General features: G+C 35.0%; 1 protein-coding gene across 1 annotated transcript in view; it reads right to left on the bottom strand.

Annotated features, from left to right (window-relative positions):
* TMEFF2 (transmembrane protein with EGF like and two follistatin like domains 2) overlaps positions 1-23,148 on the bottom strand; it is a 230,036-nt gene extending 206,888 nt beyond the window's left edge. The window contains exons 1-4 of the mRNA XM_019740775.2: positions 22,569-23,148; positions 20,094-20,203; positions 11,568-11,697; positions 6,557-6,583 (exon numbers count right to left, since the gene is read on the bottom strand). Coding sequence (XP_019596334.1) covers positions 6,557-6,583; positions 11,568-11,697; positions 20,094-20,203; positions 22,569-22,740 — 439 coding nt within the window. The 5' untranslated portion in view covers positions 22,741-23,148. The remainder of the gene's footprint in view (positions 1-6,556; positions 6,584-11,567; positions 11,698-20,093; positions 20,204-22,568) is intronic.
* Positions 23,149-24,181: the final 1,033 nt, after the last annotated feature.

A 24,181-nucleotide genomic window follows, 5' to 3' on the forward strand; every position in this document is an offset into this window, starting at 1 on the left:
CAGATTTATCTAATTCATGCTCGGCTATCAAGCAGACAAATAATAAAACCTTCCCTTCTATTTTAAGAATCTCTTTCTAGAAAGCACAAATTCCCTTAGAAAAACTTTGCAATGTTTAGAGCTGATGGAAATTCTTCCTTGTAATTATACTGAATCCCTCATATTGTAAATCCCTCCAATTTCTTCCTTTTTGGTTTTCTATGGAGGCAATATGCCTAACATTATAGTTTTAAGAATAATTATTTACTGTTTTGAAAAAATTAATGTTTTTCTTTATTTTTTATCTACTTGTGTAACTGCAGTTTCTCTGATATCAACAATGAATTTCACTTCTTTTCAAGGTAGGGAGCCAGCTATTTCTGAATACTGAGAATTGTGATTGGATTCCTGGATTTCTTATTATCTCAGCATCAATACATTAAACTATGAATGGTAAACATCACTAATTAAAAGATTCAAACTTCTAATTAAACTCTTCAGAGAAATTATATTCTTAGAATAAATGAGACTAAAGAGAAAAGGTAATATAAATTCTTTTAATTTCATTTTTAATTTTATGATGTTCAAAGTTTTTTGCATTAGTTTATTATAATCATCTTTCCTATAAGTAGATATTATTCTCTTTTACTAATAAAATAAGAGAATCTCCGAGGCGATTGAGAGTAAGAATCAAATAGGTATCCTTCGAGCCAATTAAAAATCTAGAATACAAATTTCCTGATTCACAGTCCAAAGCCATTTCTCTGTCACACTGCACACAATCACATTTCTTTTCCTAGATATGGTTTAGAAAACCCATATGGATGATTCAGACAAAAGTTTGTAGCATCCATTTCATATTCCCAAGCAATCTTCTCTGGAATATCAGACAACTATTACTGTTCTACTGAAAGAAAAGAAAAGTGGTTTTTATTTTTAAGATGGTAGCCACATGTGAAAACAAAATATAGCCATGTTGATAACACAGGTTCCTTTCTCTTCCCTTTTTATTTTCCATCATTCTGACATTGTTTTACTCCTGGTGTGTTTTTTCTGTATTTTTCATTGTCCATTACATGTTCCTCGTTCATTCTACTCTATTTCATTATCATCACAATATTGTTTTTCTCTGAGGTAAAAAAAGTGAAATGTATTCCAAGCTATGGAAAAAAGAGATAAGATTTCAGTTGAGGTTCAGATGGTTCTGAACCCATCTTCAGGTTGAACAGCAGCCCTCAGGTATGAAACAACAGAAGCGGGCATAGTTTCTGCTTTCTCACCTGTATGTACTACCCTGGAAGAATCTCAGACCTTGCATACGTACATGGTAGAATGTCTTCACTGAGTCAGTATTTCAGCTAAAGCTGCTAACAGTTAACGCCTGTCAGACTTTGGCTGTGATGTGAACCCAGTGGAGAAAATACATGGTGAGGCATATTGTGTTTGCTATAACTTGATCGTGACAGGAAGATAAAGAAGCTACAAACTGAGTTCAGGAAAATAAATGAATGCAGCAACATGGAAGAAAAAATTACTTAGCCTCATATAAAAATATTTTATGAAATGAACGTTCAGTTCCTTGTTATTTACAATATATTTAAAATTTTGTTTCTGCAGGGAAATACTTTTTTTTTTATAATGAAAATTGTAATTTTTCCCATTGTGTGAGAAAAAAAATTTACACGTCATCTATTTGAGTGTAAAGAACTGTGTCATATATATGTTTATTACTCCAGAAATCTTGCCACATTACCCAAATTATATTTAGGCTTATTCAATGCACCTAAATTCCTGAACGCCATCAAATCTACCTTAGAAACAATAAGGATTTAAAAAAAAATGATTTTCAAGTTCTCAAACTTCTTACAATAGTGTTACCCAGTTTTCAGCAATCCACATAATCAAAAGTGGCAGCCTTAGATCTATCATTTGTTATAATGTAAATATTCTTTGTTCTATACAAAATGCATATGAAGTAAATGTCTTAATTATGGATAGCTGAGTAATATAATACAAAGATAAATTACACAGGGCACTTTTATATTAAATAAAAACATATAACTTGTTTTCTATAACAAAGTTGTCATAATAACAACTACCTGGATAATTAAAATAAACATCAGGCTTCTTTTATACAAATAATGGACATAAATTTAATTTGATTTATTATTGTACATATCTGACATTAACCTATTAACAAATTCTCTTAAAACTATTTAATTATACAATGAGTTGTATAATTAGTCCCAGTGCTTCATTATACTTCATGAAATAAAAATATACCCATTGTATCTATGCCATGTATCTTAGACACATTTTATTTCTAGAGACATTATCATACAACTTTCCATATGCTATTATTAAAATTTAATTGTGGATTCCTCCAAGTCTATAACAAGATAATACATCTATAATTATTTTAATTGTTGAAATATTGTTTTCATTTTACTGGGCTTAGGTTTTTTGTTTTTGTTTTTAATTTGGGATCTATCAAAGGTCTAATCAATCCAGAAATATTTTTTTAAATAGTACAGGAAAATATTCAGAGTTGTCTTTATAACATGACTAAAAGACTCTGAGAGAAAAGCAGGGGTTAAAAATTATCCTTTAACTACCCACACACCCCTAGATTTTGAGAGGAGGCTCTTTTAATACTTTTTTCTTACTGCAGTATTTGTTGCTAAAGGAAGTCGGTGGGTAGATAAGATGTTATTATCCATCCTACACAAACCCGTTTTTGTATTTACAACATTAAATCTCCATATATATATATATATATATCAGTACTTGAAACACCAACGCCTTTCTTCCAACTATTTTCTGAAATTCTTTGAAATTTGGTTCATACATTACCTTCCTATAAGACACATATATAGTCAATTATACTTTATCCTGAATTTTTTTTCAACTTTGAGACTATCCCAAAAGGTTATTTGATGTAAGTGCCTTTCCAACTAAACATTTTTGTTTGAAGACAGAATTCTATAAACAGCAGGTCTTAGGTTCAAAACTAATAATACAAAATTATTCTTTGTGTTAATGAGTTTTCTTAAGCACTAGAAGAAGATAAAGTCACCAAAATGGGAAAAGCCAACTTTTAAGATTTTTATCCAGCATTTGTTTCTTATTACTCAGCAAGTTACCTTTATGAATGAATGCACATTTGCAGGGCATGCTGCAGACACAGTAAACATGTCATCCCTAAATAAAGACAGCCCTTCGAATTGTTTCATCGGAGTAAACAGATCGATAGCTAAAGATTTTAAAATTCCCTATAAAATGTATACTAATAAGTTAATATAAATTTTATGAAACCTTTATATCCCTTTTATATTGTAGTAGAAATGTTCCCTCAAATGCACTAAATGACAGGTATGCTCTTAGGCAAATTGGGTTAAACTTACGTTATTTTTTAAATAATCAGGTCTAATCTTCATTGCTAAAGTAACGTTCATTCATTTAAAAATATAGAACAATCCCAAAATTTATAAAGAACTCACTCAACACCAGAAAAATCTAACAACCCAATTTAGAAATGGGCAGAGGACCTGAATGGACTTTTCTCCAAAGAAGACATACAAATGGCCAACAGACATATGAAAAGATGCTCAATGTCACTGATCATCAGACAAATGCAAATTAAAACCACAATGAAATAATCACCTCACACCAATAAGAATGGCCATAATCAAAATCAACAAAAAATTGTTGGTGAGGATATGGAGAAAAGGGAACCCGCTTGCACTTTTGGTGGGATTTAAAACAAAATAAATAAATATAATAAAAATAAAAATATAGAACAATCCAAAAAAGGTGAAAATTGATGTATTTTAAAGTGATTTTGGATTTGGAGTTTTAATGATATCATTTATGATAGTCACATATATGTATTACAAATAAATTTGTTCACTACTCAGATCAACGCAGTCCAGTTGGGAATTATATTAACTTTTGTTAATATAAATTAGAAAAATAACCATTAACCATCCAAAATGCTTGGAAAGATGCCCCAATTATTAATCAAATACAGATTATTGAGAAGATATCCTATAGAGATCAGTTAGAACAATCTAGCTAGGATTGTTTTACTAACCAATCACAGGTAATTCAATCACTTTTGGTTAATTCAAAGGAAACTGATTCTGGCTCCTCTGATACTTTAGTATCAGGAACAGAATACAAAAGCAAGTCCCTCCTCTTTATAGCAGAGGTAAGTTTATGTACAACACAATGGATATGTGAATTGGAATTGTGCAGGTCATTCTAAACTAGGTTTTTAGGTTCAAGTTATTAAGCTTTTTTGGGCATCTTGTAATACAGTAAAAAGTTAAAGAAAATTAAAACCATTAGCATTGCAGAGCAAATAACGACTTAAAAAAGAAAAGAAATTCAGTTAAAATAAAACTGTTCAGTCTCTGATTTAAAAACAACTTATGCCACTAGGAGTAAATACTCATTACCACAACTTTCAGAACAACTACTTTTAAAAAGTACAATTCAGAAATAAATGGGTAATATGCTTGTTTTTTTCTAAAGCAGTAGTCTTTTAAAAAATTGATTTCCCCCCCAAGTTACTGTAAAGCATCTATAATTGAAAGGGAGAGTAAAAAAGGGAGAAAATAAGTGAAGAAAAGTGGTTTCTGACTAATGCATGAAGTTTAAGTTATAAATATCATATTCATGAGATTAAAATTGTTTCCTAAACAAAATAACCTTATTCAGATCATAGGATAGCATACTGAACCAAATATTTCAATGTAAAATGTAACAAGGAAGAGTGAGGTTGACTTTACTTTTACTTCCATGTGCTAATTACACTGAATGAAAGTTGGAAATTAGTTTCTGAAACATAAACTATGTCTTATTATTAAGAAATAAAAAAAAATAAAGAAATGATGTATGATAGGAGACTCAATTAGAAAAAAGTATATCATGATGTTTTAACAGAACATAGCAATAAAGATATTGTATATTCTGTAATCTATTTTGTTTTGTTTTCAAAGATGCTAAAAAATTAACGACACTTGTTTCATAAACAGTGGAACAGCTGAAGCTCAACACAGTATCTGCAAAATTAAGTAAACTACACATAAGACTAAATACCTGGAAAATAAACAGAATTTTGCATAGAAACCATTTCCTTACAAAAGCAATATTAAAATTGATTAATTTCTTAACATTCCAATGGTAAAACGTCTATTCAGGGAACACTATCTTCTTTCCTTCCTTTTTCTCTTTCTTTAGGATTTAATTTTCTCTTCTAAGCTCTTCTTTTCAAATCACTAAGGAAACTTTTTTTAGGTCTACCATGTTAATCAGCCACAGGGGAAAAAATAAAATTTAATTTCTTAGACGTAGTGAAAGATTGTTCTAAGACCAAATGACTATCCAACACTATATGACATTAAATACATTTAATGTTCTCATGGTACTAAATCTTGACTCTTGTTCAGTTTTAGTCTTCATGGAAAAAAAAATGTGCTCCAACATGCTGCTCTAATTGTGTTCTCTGGGTATTGCTTATTTGAACTAGTTAAACCTCTCATTATAAAAGGTTACTTGATAAATTGTAATGTGTTGCCAGAACTAGATAAGGTGTGCAGTAGAGATCTGACTTTCCTGAACCTAAGGACTTCTTTTCTTTATTAAGTCAAATTCTGCATTTAAAAACTAAAATTTACTTGGAATCATACATTTAACCATTTTATATACCTTAAACAAAGCCTTGAGAATATTTACATTTTTTATTCATTCTCTTTTTATTATTCTTATTGAAATTATATGTGTTGTTGTTTTTTCTTGTGCATAAAGGTGGAATTTTGTTTGGATTTCATTTGGAAAAGTATTTTGGGAAATTTACAATGAAGGCTCAATCCATAAATAAAATCTTATCTATCAGTGAGTATATCAGATCAAATTTTAGAAGTTTCCAGCTCTCTCTTACTTGTATACGTCATTAAACACACAACTAAATAAGGAAAACATATATGTATTTTATTTTAGTAAAAATAAATATAGATTAATTTAATCAAAGAAGTGAAGACACTATTTTATTTTCATTGGCCTAAATTTTGTTTATCTTGTTTTGCTTTTCTTTTATGAGCCCAAACTCCTTCTGTTTCAAATTATTAATTTGATAATTAAGACCTGTTTACAGGATAGTTATGTATGTGTTAATATTAATATCTGGTAATTGAGGTCAATATGATAAAAACCCAATATTTAAATGATTAACTCATGAGTTTTTTTCTGTCCTGCCAAATATGCTTGGAATCTTCTGTCAGGAAGTTTTAACATACATATCTATCTCAAAGATAACTAAGATGCAAACAAATAAACAAACAAATAAATAAGGAAGATTCGATGGAGATAGAGTTCTTAAGTATGATTCATAAATAAATCAAATAATTTGCAGGGCATATGTATTTCCTTAATAAGAAGAATGATATTGTTTTGTTTTCTCCTTTCCTAAAATGCAACATGTGAATTCCCCTCAGACATTTATAATGGCAAATATACAAGTAATAAACATCTATGTACATTTAAGTTTTCAAATATATAAAAAGACAACTCCTACCTCCATCTCCAGATCCGGATCCTGCATCTGGGGGGGAAAAAAGAAATACTTTGTTTTCGTTGGAAAACATATTCAAAAAACATGTATGACTTTTATTTTTTAGTTCATGTTTACTTTCAACATTGAGATAGTAATATAATTGAGAAAATACTAACACTTAATATGAAAATATGTATTCAGATCAATTTAATTTAATTTCTATAGCATAACTTATAAATCCTCTATTACTTTCATATTTAAACTTTATGAAAAATAATTATCTAGTTTAAAAATAATTCCTAAACATGACTATGTAAAATCTCTCATATATTTTTATTTTAATCAGGATAAATTTGGTGTTTTTAATGACAAAAAATGAAAATGAGATGCTTACAACCATCAGTGAGATTTAAAAATTAAACAGTCTAAGACGTGGCAAATAAATTCATAATTAAGGCTTTTATTCTTATAAATCACATGCAGAAAGAGAAAAACAGTTTAAAAATAAATATATTTTTATATAATTGTTAATGTACTTTACAAATACCACAATTGTGGATGAGTCTATCTGTTACCAAGAGAATCCTTTATTTTTGAAATCAGTAGAAGAATGAGATTAATTTTGACTTTGTGCTTAAAATTGGATATACCGTAGGTGATGCTGGCGGGAAAAAAAATATCTTCTGCATTTCTTTTTCCATCTCTTCTCTCCCCTCCCTCCTACATAGTTACAACTGGTCAAAGTTGTCTATTTCTGAGAACTCAGTTTCCAGGAACACCCACTTTTCTAGTTGGAGTCAAGACTATTGAGTTTCTACCTGCTTCCACCTGTTAAGTGTAGACATCATCTTCCTTCTGCCTCCCCAGTCCTTTGCATTCTAAATACATTTGGTTATGCATTTTGATGTTAATACTGGAAAATTATACTAATACTGGTTTTCTCTGTCTAATATGCCCTAATCTCACACTAAAATTTCAACCAGGGTTCAAGAACTATATCAAATGCCACGTCTATGAATTTGTGTTGAATGTTTTAGTCCAATTAAAGTAAAACATTACTGCTACTTGTTTGCCACCATGACACTTTATTGAGAGGCACTGCATTGAAAGAGGCATGGTGTATATCAATCCACAGAAGGCTGACACATATGGAAAAATGAAATACTCCCCAATCATCTTCCTTGTCATCATGTTCGGCATTAGTATTGCCATGAAAGAGCAGTAGTTTGAATTATCAGCCTTGGTGGAGACTCATATTAACTAAATGCACAAGGTCTAACACTGTATTAAATCAGAATGTCAAGTCTTTAATTAAGTGCTAATGTGACTAAGGTTTATGTTTCTGGCCCATCATATGCTTTTCTTAAAGGCAAGCTAATTGGTAAAACAATTTATAATCTAAAGAAACCCTTCTTACTAAATGTAAAATAAAATAAATATTTTAATCATATTATCTGACTATTTAATGATAACAGGTGAAGAAAACCTGATGCATTCATCTCCATAATAGGATAATAGTCCTGTCAACTGAACTGATAATCACAAGTGATGGCACCATCACTTTTGGACAGGATAGTGCTAGAATGGTCATTGTTTGTCAAATCTCCTTTTTGTATACCTTTACAGCTAAACAATTAACTGACTTAATTTGAGCTAACGTGAAAGCTTAATTCAGTATTACTTACAATGCTCAGGGGCTAATAACGGATTGCACTACCATGACACCAATACATTCTACCCGTGCTTTAGTTTAATGTGTATAGTTTCTACTGGAGTTAATGTGAAAGCTTAATTCAGTATTACTTACAATGATCAGGTGCTAATAACAGATTGCACTACCATAACATCAATGTATTCTATCCGTGCTTCAGTTGAATGTTTCTTCTTCCTTTCCCACTAAGTAGTTTCTTCTTCCTTTCCCACTAAGACTGTACACTTCTTTAAATCAAGATCCATGTCTTGTTCATTTCTATACTTACATGCATATAAGAGGAAATGCATAAAAGCTTAAGGATGCCAAGCTCGAAACATTAAAGCATTACTCATTGGATGACAGAAGAAATGTTATCCAACCTTCCTAAGCTTATTTGTCTTCTATTCAACGAGTTTAGCAATGTCTATCTCATTGGGCTATTTTGAGGCTTACTGTACAATAGCATATTTAAAATGTTTATCACCGTGTCCAGAACATAATAATTAAAATTTTGAGTGAACACCTTGACTATTCATCTATAGGTTTGCTAATAAGTAGACATAGCTTGGAACAATCAAGAAAATAGCAGTAGTATTTGGCTCATATTTCCCATGCATGTTTCTAAAAAATCATGCAGTATGGTTCTTAAGAAAATTTGTGTTTGATTTGACCCAAATTAAGTATATAGGGAAGAAAGAAGAATAGATTGAAAAAAAAAGTCACTTAAATCCATAGCATCATTATGAAAAAGTGAAGGAAAGCTGTAATGATTTCTCTACTATGAGTCATCTCGGCAAATTAGAAATAAGTAGCCTACTAAAACCTTATTAGTGAGACAGAAACGCCTAAGAAAAGAAATCATGCTGGTGGACCTGAAACTGGGCTTCTAATCGTTTCTTATAAGGCAAAAAAGTGAAATTGACAGTGAGGCTATGGGCCAGATTGCCCAATAAAAACCATTTTCTAGACAAAAAAATAAGTTTAAGTTCAATGAAAATATGAAATATAAAGTTATATCTTCTGCTGTCTTCTTTTCCTAGAGATCACAACTTGCCACCTCTACTCAGTGTCAAACAGCATTAAAAAATAAATGGAAAATCTACAAAGAAAAGAATGAGGATCTCTTTTAGATCAAAAGTCAGAAGAACTTCAATTTATTTACAGTCAAACCTGGTTAATCAAAATTACTTTGGTCCCTCCATTATTATTTGTATCAAAACCCCTTTAGATTTACAAGTCAATGGAAGATACATTCAGCAATACTGGCTTGCTAATTAAATCCTGAAGAAATCTAAGTCTGTGAATGAGCTAGGGATGGATAACTCAATTGTGATTAAATTTTCTACTTGGTTAAGTATTTATTTTTATAGTTTAACCAACACATTAGGGACTAGAATGGAAAGATATGAATGAATCAGAAGAAAGCAACTGCATGTGCTGACAAGAACTTTGAGGTTGGCAAGTGAGAAACAGATTTTTGCTACCAAACATGTTAGCTATAATCATAACTTCATGACTGCTTATGAGTTATGTTCACTGATTCTCATTTGACTGTTGTCAGAGGCAGACAGATAACCTATATGACCTTGAATAAGCAAATCCTTCCCTTATACTCTCTGGTATTTGCCACATCACTCCTGGTTTCTGGGAGTCAGAAGTTCTTTTTTTCCTTTTTTCCTCTAATGCATTACTCCTAAAGTGCCGTTTTTCATCTTTTTGTTTTTTTGTTCGTTAGGTATGGAAGATTGATTTTTCATAATTAATTTGTCCCTTGTCTTTCTTTGTATTTCCCACATCCTTACTATGATAGTAGCAGGTTGGTCCTTCTTTCCTACTGGAGAAAATGGTCCAATAACTCTCATTTCTTGCTCTTACTTTCACTCATGATTTCTCACTCAAAGATCAAGCAGCAATGATCTGTTTGCTCTGGCAAATAAAAAGCAAGTGGAGCACCGGTTTCGCTTGCCTCACAATCACTCTTCCAGGAAGGACATTCACATTGTGATGCAAAGAATCATGTAGGAGAAAAAATTCCTTAAAAACTGAAACCAAAACCAGACAGCCTGCATCATTTTCCATGAGAAGTGACACATTTTTCTTCTGCTAATTCTTGGAAACTTTGGTAGTCACCAGTACAAGTGGGAACATTATCAATTACTAATAATCAATAGGGTTAAGATAATCTTTTAAAGAATATGAGACTTTCTCTTTGCTCAATTAGCACTCTGCCCCCGTCATCATACACATAACTTTTAAATAATTCTCTAGAAATATCTATTATCTAAGAGGTACTTTTCAACAAAATAGACTTTTCCTGGTACTATTCTTTACTTCCATTTTTGAAGGAATTTCATATCATTATTTTTTTCCCCCTGAATACGCTTATATCATCCACTTCCTCAGAAATTATGACTTTTCCAGAAAAATGTTTATTTGCTAGTAAGGACAACTACCATGGGACATTAAATTTTCTTTAATATATGTGATTTTAATGTCTCAAGACTAACCTGAAAGCTCAGCTTCATTTTAAAGTACTGGTTTTTGAAGTTTGGGGCTGTTCTTCTTGTTATTTATTTATTTATTTATTTATGTATGTATGTATGTATGTATGTATGTATGTATGTATGTATGTATTAATTAATTATTTAATTATTTAATTTTTCCTGCCTGTAATGTTCAATTCTGACAACTGTTCACAAAAGGGAAACCTGAAAAACTAAAGATCATCTGAAGTCACTCTTCCCCTCACTTTGTGTAAGCATTCCTTGTACAATATAAATTAAAGCTTTGTGGATCCCAGGCTGACTATGTCAGAAAGGACAGATGTCATTAGACGTAATGTCTACCACAAATACATTCTTCAAAATGATCTACTAAATGGTAAGCAGAACATTTTGTAGAGGTGTTAAAGTTAGCCACATCTTGACTCCGAAACCCAAATCTGTAAAGCTACCCTCCAACAGACAATGTTCAAAAACAAACAAATAAACAAACAAACTATATGCATGCATACATAGGTTTCTATATATTTGACAACTGGGCACTCAATCTAGATGTCTAATTATATGATTCAATTGTCTGCACTTCATTAAATGACATGTCTATTAAAATCTACCAACATGCTTATGGTAGACTTTCTCTTTCTTCCAGAAGTGATTTGAAATATAAAAACGACATAAAATAAAAATAACGCATGTTTTATACAAAAGAATAAAAGGCTTGTCTAGCCAATATATAGTGTAAATTATTTATTTGGAGATGACAGCAAAAACAAGACATGGTTTTTGGATTCAGAATCTTTCAGAAGGTTTCAGGGAGTCTTCAGGATTCCATACATACCTGTGGCACATGATCCTTCAGACACCACAAGTATTTCACTCTGCTGCTTGCAGGCAGCCTGCCGCAGGTAACACTCATTCTGGTAGCTCTCTCCATTGGAGCCACACACAGGCACGTAGTCATTGTTGCACTGAGAACACACAGATGTAAGTCTATGATTAGTCCTGGAGTCTACATGCCTCTGACTTCTTGAAAAGAAATAATCATTTACAAAAGGAAATACTTGTCTTTGTTTTGAATGATCCTCATTACATCCATTAAGTCTTTTACTTTGCAAGGGCATCATTCAAAGAGACGCAAAAGCAAAGTCAAGTCAGACAACCAGTCATTTGATTCAAATGTGGGGAGGGGGGAAAGCTTTTAAACTGATCAGGCAATTCCAACGGAGTGATCAGACAAGCAGTACTAAAAAGAGATCACAACAACCATATCAATATTATATAATATTGTTTTTCTGATATATAGCCCATCTGGCTTGGTGGGAAAAATTAAAACATGCTATAATATTCAAGCTATTAAAAAAATAGGTAATGTCTATGTTTGGAGAGCGAAAGTATATACATGAAATGCCAGAGAATTCAGTTACTCCTTAGCATGCTTTTTTTCTCTGTTGAATTTTAATCTTTACAAATTTCTGAATATTGTGGTAAGACATTTGTATTACTAAATATTTTTTCTAATATCTTTAGATCATGAGATATTGATGTAGATACAGTGTAGAGAGAAACAACAGACTATGGAATACAGGAAAAAAAATTCAACAACTACTGAACTGTATGTAAACTTCATTAACTATTCAGAAGTATGACTATTAATATATATTTCATAAAGAGAAAAGTTAATTTTAAAAACAGTCCCATTACAAAAAAGTACTGACTCTGGGTGGTGAACACACAATGTGGCATACGAGTATCTGAGTAGATTATGTATTACAGAATTGTATACTTGAAACCTATGTAATTTTACTAACCATTGTCACCCCAACAAATTTTAATTTAAAAAAAGTACACATTTTACAATGGAAATTAGGCAACCTACAGGGTGCACTCATCATAATACAATCACAGTATAAGGCATTAGAGCTACTTGGCTGTGTCCTATACCTGCCAATTATATCAGAGATGTGATTATCTCATAATTACTACTACAGATACACTTCATTGTTTAATTATAACAAATGTAATATTGAAGATGATTATTTATAACACTCACCTATGCCAGAAACTAAAGAAAATCATGCATACACATGTATGTGAAAACACTTTTCTGTTTTCTACTTATTAAAATATTTGGATTTTTTGATATGTTGTAAATTCATAACACATACAAAATAAACCAATGATCTGGTGAGATAGCTAGGAAAGTTTTAATATATATGATAATAAACCTAAAATTCTATCATAAGTTAAATTCAACTCAAGAATTTGTGCAACAAAAGAGAATATTCTCAATAAGGTTATAATCTAGTGATAAAAACAGGTTTATTTTTTTACTCTGTTTCCTTACAATAGCTGTACTTTCTCCTTCCCAATCAACCATTTAACTGTTGCTCTTTGCCTTTATGTAATAATGGCTTAACCATCCTAACAATTTATAAATGTTCTCTGAAATCAAAACCATTTTATGAGCTTTACTTTGTAACCATTTTTGAAAAACAAATATATTTTTTACTAATAGTGATATACTTTTCTCCCGATAATAAATCTAAATTCTATGCCACTAATATTAGGATCACCATAATTGCTAACATGGTGATTTAGATATTAAATCATATCTATTTAGAAATTATTAAAATATTAAAATATTTAAAATATGACATATTTTAGAAATTGTCGTTATTTCTACAATTTCTAAACCAAGCATTCTAGAAGCCCTCTATATACAATAATTCCTTTCAGCAGTTAGACTATTGCCTCGGAGACTCAGTCTATCTATGTAATTATATTTTAAAAACAGTTTTGATTGGAACTTTTCACTAATGAGGATTCTTTAACTCAATAGGCAATTAAGTTCTGATCAGGTGATATGTGTGTAAGGGTAGCCTTCCATATGTTTTCCAAAAATATGTATATATTTCCAACATTTGGAAATATACACTCAGAGGGTACCAAAAAATGTATACACATTTTAAGAAAGGAAAAAACTATTAAAATTGTAATAATATATACCAATAACAAAAGATGAATACAAGTCACGTTTGACTTCTGCAATTACAAGAGATGCTCAAAGTGGTTACCATCAGTGTAATTTTAACACAGTTTTTTGCTATCTTAAAATGTGTATACACTTTTTTGGTACCCACTGTGTGTCTGTGTATGTGTGTGTGTGTGTGTCTGTGTGTGTACCGACATCTGAAAATTGATTTACAAATGACTGAAGGAACATCTTCATCACTGCTAAAGAAAAAAGGCAATAGCAAAATGTCAGTGAAGAGTTTAATTTTCCAATGAGCAATGCTGGGGAGACACCAAATAAATGGAGCTGGCTCTCATGTCAGAACCATGGCCAGGGAGGCAGGCGGATGAGAGGTGCTTGACAAATCTGCTATGTTTAGGACCAGGGAGAGGAAATGTAAGGAGGACTTATGAGGACCCACTAACACACAATGGTATCTGAGCACATGGAGGAGAGACCATTAAGAAGTAAACAGCTGGTAACATAGTCAGTAGACTTGCTGACCCTTTCAGTATTCATGATTAGTGCGGACAATTGGACTAGTTAGCATCTCATGCTTGAGTCCTTCCTAGCATTCTTGTCCCGGGTTACATCTCCAGCCCTGGTTACAATACTTTGTGTGTAGATAATTTGGATTCACATTTTCTTCATTCTGATTCTTAGAATTTCTCTATTTATCCTTCTCATCTATGTCTGCAAATTACTTAGATGTAGTCAGTGGACGAGGAATGAAGGGTGAGAAGTATTTATTATGTCTGTCAAGTGCTCATACACAATGCTGAAATGCATCTTAAAATATCAAATAAACTGACAAAGTACTTATATGCCATTTCTGAGGGATGCAGTAAGCCAAATGTGAACAGTGCTAAAAACAGAGCTGCCAACTTCCATGCCCAAGCCAAAAGGGAGATTTGTATGGAGCTGCAAAGAGCTTAACTGTAGATTATCAGCACGATGTTTTTGGCCCTTAGTACTGTGACTTGCACTCATTAATATGAATAACACACGGAGGGAGCGTACTCTAAATCCTTAAGGCTCAGGAGAAGAAGTCTGGTCCCAGGTTCTCCCATTTCTCTCACTGCCTCGGTGTAGGCTCTTATGAATATCACTTGACAATTAAATATTTAACAAGTTTATTGCTCAGTTTCCCCACTTGAAATGGTCAACTGGGGCATTTGAGAGAATTAGCAGAGTTATTTTTAAAAACAAACTGCAATATTCATTCATAAAAAGAAATAAAAGTTATTTGTCTTTCATGATATGCATTTTAACTAGCAGTCACCATCTAACATCAACACTAAAACATGTATATCTAAAATTACAAAATTAGAGTAAAACAAGATAACCCTAAGCATAGAAATAGGCTAACTACTAAATTAAAATATGCCAAATTGTTGGAAATAGTTTTTAGTGGTAATCATGAAACTGCTCAGTTTCAGATAAAGGGATATGTTCAGATGTTAAGTGACTTGCTAAGGCCACACAGCAGGCTGATAAGAGAAAAAATAACATTCAGGCCCAGATGGTTAGGCCAATAAATGTATGTATTCTACAAACTTCCTCTCAGGGGAAAGTATTTTTCTTAACATTTAAAAAATCTTAAGTTTACTTTCCAAATATGTTTTTCAGTAGAATGATTTTGTTCCAAAACATCCACATTGCTTAAGAAAGCAACTACATGCCACACAGGTAGATTCAATGACTTGACACTCTAGAATATATGGAATTCATTTTGCTACAAATGAACGAAAAATTTATGTGAGAAGTTTTTCATATGATTTATTGCTTAGTTGGTTAATAAGGATTGAATTTAGCTGAGATTTCAGCATCTAGAAGCTATGCATAACTTATACTTTATGTATTGTCAGCACCTTCCATAGGGTCTGGCATATAGAAGGTGCTCCACAGACGCTAAGTGAATATGCTATATTCCCAGTTGTGAAAGGCTTAGGAATAATGGCTTTGAATGTGGTATGTTTCTCTTCCAAAAAAGAAAAAGATAAAAAACCTGCATATGTCCCAATCATTTAATCATTCCATAGGTAACTTTTAGTTCTCTGTGACTACATTTCTTTACATGGAAATTTTTTTTACAATTTTGAGAGTGGGCCAGTCTGTGGCTATGGTAAAAGTGACTCTTTGACTTCCAAGACCAGATCATTAAAGGATACAGCTTCTACCAGTCTCTCTCTTCTCTCTTCTCCTCTCTCTCTCTCTTCCCCACCCCCATCTCTCTCTCAGCGCTTGTCCTTGAAACCCAGCCCCCGTGCTCTAAGGAAGCTCAAACTAGCCCATACAGAGAGATCCACATGAAGAAGGAATAGGTTCCCAGCTGATAGTCAGACGTAACAGTGAGAACCCTGAGACGGTACAGAACCAAACCTTTGTATTCCCTCCCCCACCTCAGCTAATGCCAAGCAGAGCAAAGATGAGCTGTTTCCATTAAGCTATATACAATTACTGATTCATGAGCAAAATAATGTTCATTGTTTTGAGTCACTAAGTTCTGGACAATTTGTTATGCAGTCCTAGTAACTGAAACAATTGCAATCTAATGCAGGGCTTTTTAAATAAAAATATATTTAATATTTGAATTAAATAATACCCCAAAACACATAAGGCTTCATCATATTTTTAATTATAAATTGATAATTAATCATTGTATGATTAGTGCTATCTACAAATAACTATATATGTCTTCTTTAATTCCTTCCTTCATTCCTCCTTTCATCCATCCATCCATCCATCCATCCATCCATCCATCCATCCATCCTTCCATCCATCTATCCATCCACTGCATCTAAATTTTCATCTTCACAAATGATTTACTAGATTGGCCATATACCATATGGTATACAGATAGGAAAGTAGGATGCATGAGGTTGCAGGCCATTTCTGGAACTCATATCTTCACCTAAGAACTTAGTTGTACTATTTTTGATATTAAGAGTTCTCCACAATAAATTTGTACTTTTGTAGATGTTACTGATGTTCTTATTTTCATGTGTAGTGTCCTGGAAAAAAATTGATTTGGTGTCGAAGGACTTAGGTTCTTGCTTTCATATCAATACTTAACAGTAAGTTATTTATATCTATGGGCCTTAATTTCTTCATCTTTAAAAGGAGGAGAAAATAATTACTTTTTCAGTTGAGAGAAATAAATGAGATATAGTAGTCCACCCTTATCTGTGTTTTCAGTTACCAGTGATCAGCAACAGTTAAAAGTCTAACATTGAAAATTCCGGAAATAAACAATTCATAACTTTTAAATCGTGTGCTTTTATGAGTAGCATAAAATCTCACGCCAACTTGCTCTATCCCACTGGAACGTGAGTCTTCCCTTTGTCCAGCATCTCCATGCTGTGCTCCTTTTCCACCTGTTAGTCACTTAGTAGCCATTTTGGTTGTCAGATCGACTGTCAGTATCATAGTGCTTGTGTTCAGGTTGCCCTTATTTTACTTAAAAATGGACCCAAATGCAAGAGTAATGATCCTGGCAATTTGGATATGCCAAAGAGATGCTGTAAAGTGCATCCTTTACATGAAAAGATAAATATAGTACAATAAGATATTTTGTGAGAGAAAGAGAACACATTAATATAACTTTATTACAGTATACTGTTATAATTGCTATAATATATAATATTATATATAATATATGTAATACATAATATAATATATAATTTTATATAATATATACTTTTATTAGTTATTGTTATCAATGTCTTACTGTGCCTAATTTATAAATTAAACATTATCATAGGCATGTATATATAGGAAAAGGCATAGTACATATTGGGTTCAGTACTATCTGTGGTTTCAGGCATCCACTGGGGGTCTTGGGATGTATCTCCCTAGGATAATGAAGCATCTACTGTAATATGTTTGAAGGATAGAATACATTTATTTTACATCATCAAAAAGAGGTGAAGGCGACTATATGTTCTCGTAAGTGCTCCAATAATAATCCAAATTGAAAAACATAGATTATAAGCATATACACCCATTCCTCTGAAATTTAACTCTCAGCCAGAAAAATCATAGTTTGTATCCTATTTGAATGGAAGAATTATGAACTCAGGTTGCTTAGTATAGTGTATAGAAAAATAGATTTTCAGGACCTGTCTCTTTCTATCAGACACTGGGGAAATTAAAAACAAACAAACAAAACATCCCAACAACAACAACAAAAAAACCCTCAAATTCAGTGAAAAGTATTGGAAAGTACTGAATCAAGATACCTTTCATCTAAAATATCCTACCTATTATTCTTTGTATAACTTGTGCATTTTCTTTGATGTTCAACTTAATTCAGCCACTCTAGTTCTTGGTATGTGCAGAATCTAAATTTCCCACTAGGGAAATGTTTTTCTCCTGATAGACTGACAACTATTGCAGAGCACAAACTAATAGCAGTAGTAATCTAGTAGTAAACTTAAAATGCTACAGAGTTTAGCAAAAGAAAATTTATATTGTAGTTTCTTGTTCAAACTTATAGTCATTGCCTGCCCTCCATTTATTCCACTCAATAATTATTTAAGTTAATGACAAATGTGACTGGTTGATCAATGCATAAAAAACACAAATATGTTAGCTGATGAAAGTTTTACCAAAACCCTTTGTGGAACATGAAAATAGAACACCATTCCTTTAATAAGACAATTGTACATTCCGTTTTAGTAGCATGCATCCATTTAGAATTTTGTGAGCTCCTTTTTTTTCCTCTCATGACAAAATCTTTTTAGAATTATGGCTTTCCATCTGAGGAACATTCTCCTTGATTCATTCTACACTGTTTATAAGTTCACTTCTCATGTCTACCCTTGGCTACAAAAGTAAGACAAATTTATGGGAATCACAAGTAGAAAGGGGAAAAAAATCCACAAAATCCTGTGGGCCTATGAGTAATGATTTATCCAACTGTATTTTTCCTTTTAGTTAACATTTGGGAAAAGTATAAATTGGAGAGTTCTCATGCTCCATCTCTCTCATGTAGTTCATTGAAAGGACATAATTACATTGTACGGTGTGGCTGGGGACCATAGACGTTGGTGTCACGTAAATATTAAATATGAAAGTACATGTTTCTAACACTATAGAATGGTCTAAAAGACCATGGTCATAGCAATAGTTACCCAACAGGAGGTGGTACACTTTACAAGTATCAGCTGTTTTATTACTTTTCTTAGAAAGAAGAAAATGACATCCAAGATTTTTAGCTTATCTATAAGCCAGTTAAACTATATTTAAATGTGAATTCTCTTATCTCTCTTACTAGAAGATTGAATTCAATCTGAAATATTTAAACTTCATCAGTAATTCTAAATATCACATACTGTAACAAAATTTAGACCTGAATTTGATTTTAATTTTTTTGTTTGTTTTGCTTACAATCTTAGAAAAGTTTCCCCTGATTTCATGTATAGATTTGTTTATGCACGTTTCCCAGTTAAACCTTATATTAGATTTTACGTGTATTTATAAAAATAATTCAGTAACACTCAAAGGTGAATAAGACATTGATATGACATCTATGATATTTGAAGGATATTTGATTACTTAATCATTTTGATAGAGATGAAGATTTATAATTTACATGGTAGAAAGCGTTTGTTAGATGATGACTATAATAATGACATTTCAGAGTTCTATCTTCTTAGTTACTAATAACCTAGTTTTGATTATAATAGTGCTGAAATATCTCCTTTTATTTTTATTTATTTTTTTAACATGACACAAAGTACATCTTTCTCATGTTTATGGTTGTGGCTATTTGAACTCTTTTGGATTTCTGGGAGATTCAGTTATAATTGAATGTAGCACCCATAAAATGTTCACATAGATTAACAAATTTCATGATTTCCAAAACAAGTACAATAGCTTTGAAGTCATATTAAGAAGTGTATTTAAAAACTTAATCATTTTGCCAGTATAATAAACCCCAAGACCAGTAAAACAGAGAGCAATATGATCAAAAGATGATCGCTCCAATCAAAAAGAACAAAAGTACAAATCCACACTTCTTATCCACCGTCAATTGACTATTACCCTCAGTAGTTGATTTCTAAAATGCATGCTAGAAGAGACACAGAAACATAATATTCCTTTGATACACCAAAGGAACAACCTGAAACTTTCCACCCCCATGGCATTTGTAACTGTGGCATATGCATTTCTCCAAAAAGCTAAGTTTTCTTGACATCAGTTGGCTCTCTTGCCAGTATTTTGCTTGGTGCCAGCTTTCCTCTTAGCTTGCATAGCTGTAAATTGTCAAGTGATGGGTTATAAAGGTAGATCTTTGCTTTGTAGTTTTGTTAATGAATTAGAAAATGCAAATATCAGACTTCTTACCTTGAACTGACAGACGCAAGTCACAGTGTCTCCAATTCTTAAACATTCCCCATCAAATTTACAGGTGTTGGTGTCACAGAGGAAGAGATCATTTTCTCTGTCATCATAACCTCAAATTTAAAGAGAACACTCCAGTCACTAAAGTCATTTAACAAAAACATGGTGTTTTGAAGCTTTAAAAGAACTACCCGAAATTTTAATTCCAACAACCACAGTTGTACTGCAAGGTCATTCTCTGCTGATAACTTTTAAAAAATCTAGTTAAGTGATCAACATTTGTTTTTTTTTCACAGTTCCTTTCTAGTCAGTTCTCTTTTTAATATCCTTTTTTGATAGTGCTATGTGATTTGGGGGTTAATACTGGCAATGCTGAATGAACGTTTAACACTTGCTTCCTACCTTCCTTATTTTTTTTCTCATTAAGTGGACTATAGTTTACGACCCCCCAAAATCCACATTTCAGAAAAGAGCTGGTGATGGTCTCTGAATGCCATTTTACCATTTCTCCATCTTTAATCATACTTTCGCTTTACAGTCTGAAACAGCCCCTTATTTGGAATTTCTCCAGACAAAGAAGAAACAAAGCCCCAATAATAAAGATAAACAGGCACAGTGTTTTCTGTGATGGTCTGTCTGGCTCAAAGGAAGATTGATCACCTCTAAGTTAACAGGGATGGGGGGGGGGAGGTGTGCCAGGTTCTTGACATTCTGCCTGGAAAATCTGTTCATTCTCTCTAGTTTCTACAGATCTCTTTAAGATATCCAGCTAATAATGAATTTCTTCATTGCCAACCTCAATTTCACATTCAAGTTATAGTTATTTCCTAAAACAATACTATCGTTAGGGATGAAGCAAACCAGTCATGTTGCACTACAAAGCTATCAACATTTCAAACAGTTAAGTTTACAGGTTGTTTAATATTCCTATGATAAAGGACATAAAAAGTGATTAGGCACCTGCAAAGTGGAAATTAGCCTTTCCAAAATAACATACATGCATGCACGAACCACAAATATGTTACAGAAAACATGTTGAGTTTAATAAAAATGCCAAATTTAGAAATTGTCAAAAACAGAACAAAGGCTATCATTGACCCATATTTAATAGGGTTGCAAATCTTGTATTTAAAAAGCACAAACTACAGTGATGCATAATAATTTTCCTTGTGGAATTTACATCACTAACAACCCACAGCTAGATGTTCTTTCATCCTGTAAGTTACAGTTGGTCATTACCTCCTTTCTAAAGTTACATACACTTGAACTCACATACATCTCTTTAAAGCCACTTTATTTAGAGTCAGATTTAACTGTAGCAGGATTATATTTACAGAAGATGAAAAACTATATACACACTTGCTAAATCTAGAACAGATCAGACCTAAGGGACAATACCCAGACGTGTGAATGGGGTTTAAAATGTCAATGAAATCACACCATAATCCAGCCCGTTATACTAAGGGCTGTCATACTGAAATGCGAATCCAGTTCAGAGTGCGGCAACTCCCATCCGCGGGCCCTATTTCATCAGGAGGCTTCAGCAAAGCAAAGCCTGACAAGCTCTGGAGTTCAGATTCTGAGAGATCCAAGTGAGCAGAAAGAGCGATTGACCCATCCCCAAGGAACTCTGCCCAGAAATGGAGGAGTCAGCGCCCAATGGGGTCGTTTCCGTTCCTTGCCCGGTTGCGCGTGAGCCTGACCGGCCTTAGTCATGCCCACCTGGTCCTGAGAGACCTACGAATGATTCTTTTCTCAACTTCCTTTACGATCTAAGAGCTTGGGGAGGCAAAAGTGTGGTATCTGTGAGCTTCCAAAACAATGTATTTTGCAGTCAAGGAGAGAAAGAGGATGGGAGAGGGAGGGGGGGGAGAGAGAGAGAGAGAGAGAGAGAGAGAGAGAGAGAGAGAGGTTTTGGATTTCTTGAAACCCAAGCTCCTGTAGAATCCGTATAACCTGGTCTTGAACACAAGACCAGCGCACCTTCATTACACTTTTGCCAGGAATTAGTGTTTCCCCTGCAGTCATTTGATTTATTGCTTTGTCACTCGTTCGTTCTCATAAAGTTATTTCTAGCTCGTTCTAGCTACACTTTTTTCTTTAGTGATGGGTAAGACTGTTTTAGTGTTTTCCCAAGAATTGGTGCTCTTTTCAGTGAATTCACAAAAGCATCCCGTTTAACATTTCTCAAAATCTTCGCAGTTCCAATTCAAGCGCAAGGATGGAAAGGTTCCTCAACCTGCACTTTCTGCCCCCACCAGACCCTCCGCCCCCCCAACCCCCCAACCCCCAGCCTTCCTTAGGGGCCAGGAACAGTTCTCTGTGCTCCTTTGGGTGGAGGTCGGTCGTCTCCGGGGTTTGGGGCAGTAGGAAGTGAGGGGCTGGGGACACGCGCTAGGTAGGGTAGACTGGTCTGTGCTGGAAAAGCGCGTTTCCACTGCGGGGTTGAAGGGTTGGGAGCTGGGGTTCTGGACTTACCAGAGCAGTTCCAGCCGGTGGGCGTTTGGCAGTCACTTAAGGAGGTAGGGAAAGCCGCAAGCTTCACCGGGCGGGCAATGATGAGTAGCATCACCGGCAGCAGCAGCAGCCAGCAAAAGCCCTCGCAAAGTGTCCAGCTGCTGCACTGCCGCGGGGACTCCCACAGCACCATGACTAGTTCGCGCAACTCTGCAGCAGCAAACGGCTTCCGAAGAACACACTATCGCGGGGGCAAGGCAGCGGGCTACTGAGCATCCCGCGGACGACGGCAGCAGAAGCAGCGGTGGTGGCAGTGGCACCTGACGGCGAAGCAGCAGCGAAACCCGAGCATGATCTCGAGAGTTTCAGCAACATCCAGTGACCCGGTTCAGCCCCAGCAGCGAGAGGGTCGTCCGCTGAAAAGCTATGCCGGAGGCGCGGGAAGCTACTGCCATAAGGAGAGGGCTCTGGGAAGCTGGGAGAGCAGGAGACCGGAGTCCAGGGACAGAGGAGAGGAGCCCAAGGAGGCTGGGTGGAGGAAAAGTCAAAACGCCCCGCAGCCCAGCAGCCGCCTCTCGCGCTCTGCCGCCCGCATCCCTCTGGCGTTTGGGAAGCAGCAGGTCCTTAGCCCGCCCGGGATCACGTGGGAAGAGGCAGTCGGACGCTGATTGGTGGAGCGGGATGCAGGTCCCGGGAGGGAGGGGTCGGCGAGGAGATGCAAGGAGGAAGCGGCGGCGGATGTCACAGATGGGCTAGCTCGCCAGGCGCTGGTCCGAGTGGGGCTAGGCGGCGAAGGTTCAAGTGAGACGCGCAGGCTTCTGGGTGGGTGACTCCCACACCTATACATACCACCTGCCCTTTCACTCTTCGCCCTAGGACGCCTGCTACCGGGCGCAGGGTCAGCTCTAGCGCCCCACTTCCGTGCTTGACCCCTGGGTGCGAGCGGCGGCCGCGGCTGGGTGGCGTCTCTCAGAGCTGGTGAGGGCGGAGGAGCCGTAGCAGCAGAGCAAAGAGGGGAAAGCGGGCACAGAGGAGGCGTCCTGCAGGCGCCCCGCACTTCAGCGTGCGGCAGTGCGCCCCCTGGCCGTAACCGGATACAGGCTGGGAAAATCGCCGCGGAGAGCCCAGTGACATTTCTCTAGGGAGTAGCAGAGAGCCAGAGAGGGTGAGAGGCGGTGGTGTGAGAACAGCTCTGGTCGGCCAGGAAGCAGCTGCAGTTCCCACAGGAGACTGCGACCCTGAGGCTGCTCTCCCAGCTGGCTGAACCAGCCTTCCAGGCTCTCTCCTCTTTCTTTTCTCTGTCTCCTGCCCTCCCCGGCTCCCTGCAGCCCAGACCCACCCGGAGGAGTCGAAGATTTGAAGCCCTCTCCCCATCACACGGTCATCTCCAGCCTGGAGCCTATTTGTATGGCTGCCTGGGAGATGCGGGGCAAATGTGTTTCGAAGGTCAGATTTGGTCGTGACAAGTGGGCAGAGAGAGGGAGGGAAGGCTCCTCTGCATCAGCAATGGGTGGGTTGCCGGGCGCATCCTCTGGTAAGCAGCATCGAGAAAAGCGGCTCACTTTGGTGGCGCGGGTAGTGGCCCAGGGCGCTTTTCGCGGGTCTCTTCCCTATCGCCAGTGACCTGGACGATG

Source organism: Rhinolophus sinicus, linkage group LG01 (assembly GCF_036562045.2).
Source record: "Rhinolophus sinicus isolate RSC01 linkage group LG01, ASM3656204v1, whole genome shotgun sequence".
NCBI classification, from domain to species: domain Eukaryota; kingdom Metazoa; phylum Chordata; class Mammalia; order Chiroptera; family Rhinolophidae; genus Rhinolophus; species Rhinolophus sinicus.